Raw genomic sequence first — 8,183 nt, 5'->3', positions numbered from 1 at the left:
GGAATTAAATGAAGGCACTGTGAGAGGTCCATTATAGCCTCAAAGCAATGTGTTGACTTTTCTTGTTTTGAGTGATAATCATATGGTGGTTTGCATGTTCCCAAAAGCCTCCCAATATGTGTGCTGAGCCAGTGCTGTCATCCAAAAACAGAATTTGGGGGGTGCTGAACGGCATCGTGTCATTCCAACAAGAAGAATAACATGTAAATCTTATTCTGTCATCCACCCTCTTATTTTCAAACAACATGTCCTAACACCCCCTACCACAAAGGAACTTTCGGAGGAGTCGGGCGACCAGATGCAATGTTTTCTCCCTGACATGTTAGTTTCGACCTCTAAGTTCATGAAATTGTTGGAGCTGCTTTCTGTTAGCACGCTCTGCTCATTCATCAGCCTGAGTCATTTTATCTGATTGGGTCCAATCTCCCCCTCCTTGGCACGCCTCCTTTTGCTGCTGAATAAATCATCCTGGGATATGTCCAGGAGGAAGATTTTCATAGGAAAGTTCCATCTGCATTCAACCCCTCATTTATTCAGGCTGAGTTCTCAGGCTCCCAAGGAGAAAGAATTGAGAAAATAAAGAGGTGTCTTCCACTGCCAAGTTTACTAATATGGTCATTAGCACAGATGACTTGGGGCTGTGCCTACAGCCTGAGGACACAGCTCCCCACACATCCCGGCATGGGGTCCACAGGAACCCCCTCCCTCCCCCACCCCGCCCTCTGCCCTGTTTGGACTCCCTCCCTCAAGTCAAGATAATTACTACTCAACCCAGAGTTTCAGGAGAGCTGACCAGGCAGAGTCCAAGGAATTTAAGAAGGGAGAAAGCAAGTAGCATTTCTTTCTCAGGAATGTGATGCCCAGGACGATTTCATTAAGGTCTAGATAACTGCAAAAGTGGGTTGGGGGCGGGGGGAAGGGCTTTGCCCTTAAGTTCCAGTCTCACCGAAGAGACCAGCTATTCTGGGGCCTCTTTACAGCTAAGGAATTAATACATCTACAACTGGGTTAAAAATAGAACCGACCTTCTTTCCATTTAAAATGGAGCCTTTAATTTAGTTCTCTTTCTTGAGGGGTAGAGTGGTAGAAGGCAACTCAAAAGGACTCGAATTAAAGGAGTCTTTTCCAGGATGTGTATAACATCTCAGAAATCTACTCTTAGGGGAAAATGCTATCTGCTTCCTGCTTTAGGGCGGTGGTGGGGGCGATTCTATGTGCAAGACAGTTGACCAGTCTGGGCTTCAACTGAAACCCATGTGTGTGGAAAAGAAAGGCTTGATATAATGAAATCTTGTGTTTCTGGGACACGGTGGACACAAATAACCCTGGAGATGGTGTAAGCGGTTGAGAAGGGAGGTAGGCAAAGCTATTCTTGCCCAGGCCAGGCGAAGGGAGGGGAGTTTCTCCCAGGGAAAGCAGCGGGGGACCGTCCGCTGGGGAGGGTCTGAAGGGGGTGGCAAGGCGGTCCCTGGGGTTTTCGGGGGGCGCCACGGATAGCCGCAAAGCGCCCGGGGCCTGACGTCATTGGCCATCAGCTGACCGTGCTCAGGGCCCGGGTTCCACCCGCTGCAGCCGCAGTCCCGGTGGCGGAGGTGGAGGCCACGGTGGCTCCGCCACCTGCAGCCGGGCTCCGGACTGCGGCGCCCGGGGCCCGTGCTCGGGCCGGCGCGGGCGCAGACACCACGCGCCCCCGGGTGGCGCCTGGCTCTGCCCCGAGCGCCGCCAAGCGCTGTGTCCGCAACTGCTCGCAACCCGAGCTCGGCGGGCGGGAAACCCGGCTTCAGCTGGCGGCTGGCGATGCCTTCCCCGCGGCCTCGTCCTCCACCCCGCCTGTAAGCCGGGAGAAACTCGGCGTGCGAGGCACTCCGGGGGCCTTGTATTCTAATGCCTCGCGCCCTCCACCCCCTGGACTGGCGTGGTTAAGAGACTCTGGGGAAGCTGCCTGTCTCTACAACTGCGGCTTCTTGGGGACATTTTGCTTTTAGCCCGAAAGTTGGCTTTGCCAAAAGACACCCCATTGGAGAGCGCGTAAAGAAAACCCTCTATTCCTTGGTGTTGGGCCCTCGGATTCCGTGGGCACAGCGGCCTACGAGTCCCGGCTGCGCACCTGCCCAGGACTCGAGCCAGTACCTAAAAAAGAACCGCGGAGGAACCGGCCCGCGCCGCCAGCTGGAGCGCTGCAGCCCGGCGTCCCGGACCGGCTGGGGGCATCGGCAGCAGCCCCACCATCCTCTCCCGCGCGGAAGTGCGCGCGCTGCCGCTTCCAAGACCCGGGGCGCCCTGGCCAGATCTGGGTGCCAGGTCCCCGCCGCCACTGCCCCCCGGCCCCCGCCCCGCTCCGGGGGGTGTGGCCTGGCGTGGGGGCGGGCTTAAGTGGCCGCTGGTGTCCGGCCGCTCTGACAGGTCTCCAAATTCTTCCCCGTCGCCGGGTGCCCGCAGCGCGCTTCAGAGCGCCAGGGCGGCACGCGGCGCTTCCCTGGATCCGGCGGCGACTCCAGGCGACTTCCACGCGGCCTCGGGCCTCCCTTCTCGCTCCAGCCTTACACCCGCCGCAGCCACCCCGCTTCGGATCTTAGCCTCAGGGCTCTGCACCGGTGGCTTCTCTCCGTTCTCCGAATTGTTGGCTTGGGAGCCCTCCCTACTTTTCCCTGCCCCCGCCTCCCTCTCCTCCCAGCTCCGGGCCAAATGGATTCCAACGAGGGAAGTGAAGGGGGGTGAGAAGCTTGGGCGGCGACCCCTCGGAAGCACAGCTGGAAAGGGGGGCTTCGTCTTACAGCAGCGACTGGGACTCTGAGATCCTCCCCTCTCCCCGAGGGATGCGTCGGGCCAGAGCCAGGTCAGCGCTGCCAGTCTTCGCTCAGGAAGTGGAGACAGCCAGAAACGAACCCGGGGGGGGGGGGGGAAGCCTCAGCACACCCCCACTTCCAAATTAACTGTTTGGTGACTCGTAAGCGCTGAGGCTAGCACCCCTCCACGCCTCCCGCGGGCCACCCGCCACCTCACGGTCCCCCACTCCTCCCCCTTCATTCCCCCCGCCCCCAGCTCCGCCCCGGCTCCCCATCCCGGCGCAATGGAGTTCTCCGAAGGGCTCTGTTCCAGCCCCAGCTGCTAACTTCGTACCCATCTGCGCCTCCGGTCACCCCCCGACCAGCCCCCCTGCAGCCGCCGCGCCGTGGGCGTCCGGAGCCCAGTGCCGCAGCCAGGACCCGCCCGGCGCGCATCTCAAGCCGGGAGCCCCAGGCGCCTGGGAGCCTCTAGGAGAGCAAAGGCTACGCCGAGAAGCCGAGCCGAGAACCAGCCGGGAAGCCCGAGCTGGGGAAGGGGGCTGCGTGGCTCCGAACGCCGCGGCTGCTGCGGACACCGAGCGCCGGCTGCCACGCACCCAAGCTGCGCGGGGCTGGCGGGAGGGCGCCGCGCAAGGACGCAGGGGTCTGCGGCGATCTACCAGACGCCCTTTGCCCCGGGGCGCACTATGACCTGACGCGCGGGGGCCCTCCTGCCCGGGGCGGCTGGGGAGAGAAGGGCTCGCCGCCCAACTCTGACCAGGCCAGCCTCTGGCTCTTTAGGGACCTCCTCTCCCGGCGGCCTCCCGCCGGTCCTGCGCCTCCCTCCCCGCGGCCCGGCGCCATGGAGCTCTCCGATGTGCGCTGCCTCAGCGGCAGCGAGGAACTCTACACCATCCACCCGACGCCCCCGGCCGGCGACGGCGGGAGCGGCTCCCGGCCGCAGCGGCTGCTGTGGCAGACGGCGGTGCGGCACATCACCGAGCAGCGCTTCATCCACGGGCACCGCGGCGGCGGCGGCGGGAACGGAAGCTCCAGCAAAGTCTCGGACCCCGGAGGCGGCGGCCCCAACCACCACCACGCGTCGCAGCTGTCCGGCGACTCGGCGCTGCCCCTCTACGCGCTGGGCCCCGGGGAGCGAGCGCACGGCACCGGCGGCCCCAAAGTCTTCCCGGAACGCAGCGGGAGCGGCAGCGCCAGCGGCAGCGGCGGCGGCGGCGACCTGGGCTTCCTGCACCTCGACTGCGCCCCGAGCAACTCGGATTTCTTCCTCAATGGGGGCTACAGCTACCGAGGGGTCATTTTCCCCACCCTGCGCAACTCCTTCAAGTCCCGGGACCTGGAGCGCCTGTACCAGCGCTACTTCCTGGGCCAGAGGCGCAAATCCGAGGTGGTGATGAACGTGCTGGACGTGCTGACCAAACTCACCCTCCTGGTTCTCCACTTGAGCCTGGCCTCGGCCCCCATGGACCCGCTCAAGGGCATCCTGCTGGGCTTCTTCACGGGCATAGAGGTGGTGATCTGCGCCCTGGTGGTGGTCAGGAAAGACACCACCTCGCACACATACTTGCAGTACAGCGGTGTGGTCACCTGGGTGGCCATGACCACCCAGATCTTAGCAGCAGGTCTCGGCTACGGGCTCCTGGGAGACGGCATCGGCTACGTGCTCTTCACCCTGTTCGCCACCTACAGCATGCTGCCGCTGCCGCTCACCTGGGCCATCCTGGCCGGCCTAGGCACCTCTTTGATGCAGGTGGTCCTCCAGGCGGTCATCCCCAGGCTGGCGGTCATTTCCATCAATCAGGTGAGTCCTGCCTGCCTTGCTCTTCCCCTGACTCCCCTGGGGGTTCTTTAGAAATCGCTTTTCTAAGAAGCAGGGTTACCTGGCTCCCTTGGAGTCTCCTCCCAGCCTGGCACAGTGCCTTGCACCTAGGAGGTCCTGGGTCGCCCTGGGGTGGCATTTCTTTCTTCTTAGAGGGAACTGGAACTAAATGACCTCTAAAGTTTCTACCAGCTCGACCATTCCACCCTGATTCTGAAATTCCTCTCTTCTTAGCTTCTTAGCTGATGTACAGTCTTCTTTCTGCTCCTCACACATCCCCCAGGGGCTGCTGCAGTGAGGCTCTGGAGCAGGAGATGGAAGGGGGAGGAGAAGCACCCCAATTTAGAAGGTGACCCATTCCTTAGCAGCTTTACTCACAAGCATTACAGCAGGGGGTTGTAAGGGACTGTAGGATTCAGTGTTGGTTTTCTCTGAATCTCTGTGCCCCAAAGGAATCAACATTTGTTAACCCTGTACTAATTTCTGGTGCTGGGTACCCTACTTAAGTTTTCTCACACGATCAAGACAGTCAAGCCCGTGACACATGTTTTATGTGGGAATTCTTTTTTGTCTTGTGAGTCTACGAGGTTATCTTCTCTTGTTACAGGATCCAACCCTAATGCTTTGAATAAGTCAAACTCAAAACTTGGGGTTGGTGGGGAGAGGGGGCATGTTACTGGCAAAGAAGGCAAGTTTTGCTTCACTGGAAAGGGGCATTTTGATGTAGATGGTTTGAAATATTTAGGTGGAACCTGACTCTTTATGTCTCTTTCTCCCTCTTTCTTCCTGTCTTTCCCCATTAAATATGGATGTGGTTTTGTGAACAGAATTCTCCTCATCTGTGAAGGAGGAGGTAGCTGATGACTATTGTTTAAATTCATTGAAATCAATAGATAATTAATGTCCTGGCACTTCCTTGGCCAAATGTCTGGTAAGTAACAAGAGTAAATGGAAGGAGGGTCATCTCCATAAAAATGAAGGAAGCGTATCAGCGGAAGTGGCTTCAAATAAAAAGCTGATGAGAGGTGCTTGAAGAGGGGCATGCTTTGTATGTTTCTGCTTTAGCTTCAGCCTCTGGGGTACTTTTGCTCTATTGGAAGTTCAGAGGCTCCTCTTGAGGTCTGGTCTGAATAATGCTTCTTAGAATAAACAGTTACAACACCTATGAAAACTGCTCATGACTTTTAGAGTGCTGGCACTGTCAGAGTGCTTTCCCCATCACTGACCTTCTGGGCTTCTAGCTGATTTGGGATTCTCTCTCTTCTCTGCTGGCTCTGTATCCATTTGCTCAGGTTACTTATCTGGTTGACTGCTTTTATGATGCTTTTTGAAGTCTCCCTGGGTAGAGCAAAGAGCATATAAAGTACTTGGCTGTGATCATCAGGCATGAAATGAGGACGTGAGAGCCTCTGTGAGTAAGGTCTGACCAGCTGAATTTTTCCTTTTTAAAGATAATAGTGAATGTTTTCTCAAAATCACCGTGAACCTTTAATATCCACTTATGATAAGAGTCTCAGTTTGGAGATTATAGGAAAGTACATGTTAACTGTGTTTCTGAATCTCGTTGACCCAGTGATTTGAACCCCAGTGTCCTCTGATTCTCTCCCTTTCTCTCAAGTTCTTTCCTGCTTTGCATTTCCTTTATTACCTGCCTAGACATCAGCTGACCTCTCCTGACCCCTCCTGCTCCTTTCCCCTTCTTCCCCTTCTCAGTTTTTCTGTCTCCTTCTCCTCTTTCCTTCCCCTTCTCTTTTTTTTTCGCTATGAGTCGTTTTCATAATATAACTATCTGGCCATTTGCGGAAAATTCCATTTATCATAATCCACTGTTTCTCATGCAGTAGCCTTTCTTGGTATGCATTACCGAAAGACTTCATCAAGTCAGTTTGGAATAGTATTTAGAATAACACATCCTAAGTGGCAAATGATGAATATTTTCAAAGCCCTAAGTATAGAGATACTTTCTTTGCCAAACGAATCCAGAAAGTAAATTTTGGATCTATATTTGTTTTATACTCCACTCAAATACTACCAGATGGGAGAAGATTAAAAATAACCCCCAAATGTCTTCCTACTCCCACCCCATCATAAACAATCCTTCGGTGTGAAGACTAGGGTCCTGGTACCTGCATATCAAGCTCGTCCAACTTTCTGTTTGGGTAGGAACTGTAGATGAACCATCCTCTCATAACTTGTCACCTTTTACCAGACTGAAGGCACAAGTGGAGCGCTTTCCTCTGATTTTAGGTGCTGAAAAGAGCCTTGGTGGCTACAAAACATTTTCCTTTGGCGCCCTCTAGAGGTTCAAGTGTTTTTCCTAGATCTTGCAGGTGGATGAAGTGAAGCATTAACCGCTTAAAAAAAAAAAAAAAAAAAAGCATGTGATTTTTGTATTGGTGATGTTTGGTATACCATTTGGTGATAAACAGGCCATACTTAATACCTGCTAACTACCTTGTATAGAAACTGGAATAAAATCCTAACTCCTTACCATGGGCTACTGGATCCACTATTATCTGATGCTGCTTTTCTTGCTAATTAGATTTTTCTTCTCTCCTCTTTCCTTTTCGTTCTCTCTTCCTTTCTTTCTCTCCTACTCCTCAGCCTCCAAATCACTGTTTTCCTGTCTTTCAAATATCCCGAACTCTTTCCCACTTCTTAGGCTTTATGCCTGCTGCCTAGAACAACTTTTGCCGGGTCTTCACATGACTGACACGTCCTCATGATTCCAGACTCAGTTCAGGTGCCACTCCCTGGTACATGACGTGCCTCGTTTTCTCCAGAGCACGTGCATCATCTGCAATGATCTGATTTGTTTGTACTTCTTGTGTTTCTTCTCCCAACCCCGTACCCTCACAAGAATGTAAACACCATGTAAGAGGCAAGACGTTGTCTATCGTGTTTATCATTTTATCCTTATCACCTAGAAAAATGCCAGGCACCTGGTAGGCCCTTCAATAACTGAATGAGCAAGACTACTCATTGCATAAGCAATATTATGAAATAGCGAAGTGCCCTGACGTTGGTGTTGGTGAAAGCTTTCTATATACAAACACACACACACTCACAAGCTATGTATGCAAGGCAGTCTTTTACACATAAACACCTTTGGGGAAATCAAAGCACGGTAGCAACTCTTTACATTTGTACAATATTTTGCATGTAACCAAGAGCTTTTGCATACATGATCTCATTTGGTAATGCCAAACAGATGGTAACATCCATCACTTTTCTTTCAGAGAAGAAATGACAGGTTCTTAGAAACATTAAAGGGACAGCTGGAAGATAAGAATAACAAGTGGTGGGGGCTGAATTCAAATCCTAGCTCAATGATAATCATATTTCAGAAACTTTTCAGAGAGCATCCTTCTAAAAACATAAGTATTTGAAGTGGCTTAAGAGCAAGAGTTTCACCCGTGTTTCACCACTCAAGGGAGTAATACCCCATATAGCCCAAGAATTAACATTTAACAAAACAGCCAAAGGGCAGTCAGGAGGGGGAAATCATTGAATTGCAGGGAATAGGCTCTTTGTAGCTAGCTCATCTCATCATCTAGCTCAGTGGATATAAATTTGTC

At 53.6% G+C, this 8,183-nt stretch overlaps 1 protein-coding gene across 4 annotated transcripts in view; it reads left to right on the top strand.

Moving 5' to 3' along the window:
• The first annotated feature begins 1,538 nt into the window (after positions 1-1,538).
• Positions 1,539-8,183, top strand: part of ADCY8 (adenylate cyclase 8) — a 226,878-nt gene continuing 220,233 nt past the window's right edge. For 2 of the 4 annotated variants that reach the window (XM_043484066.1, XM_043484065.1), the window contains exon 1: positions 2,341-4,587. In XM_043484066.1, the coding sequence (XP_043340001.1) occupies positions 3,628-4,587 (960 nt within the window). In that variant the 5' untranslated portion in view covers positions 2,341-3,627. Of the gene's footprint in view, positions 4,588-8,183 lie in introns of all 4 variants that reach the window. The other 2 variants (XM_043484063.1, XM_043484064.1) reach the window with 2 other exon arrangements.

This window comes from Cervus canadensis, chromosome 12 (genome assembly GCF_019320065.1).
Source record: "Cervus canadensis isolate Bull #8, Minnesota chromosome 12, ASM1932006v1, whole genome shotgun sequence".
Classification (NCBI taxonomy): domain Eukaryota; kingdom Metazoa; phylum Chordata; class Mammalia; order Artiodactyla; family Cervidae; genus Cervus; species Cervus canadensis.
The sequence above is the reverse complement of the archived record's forward strand: the minus strand, read 5'-3'. Positions and strand labels throughout refer to the sequence as shown.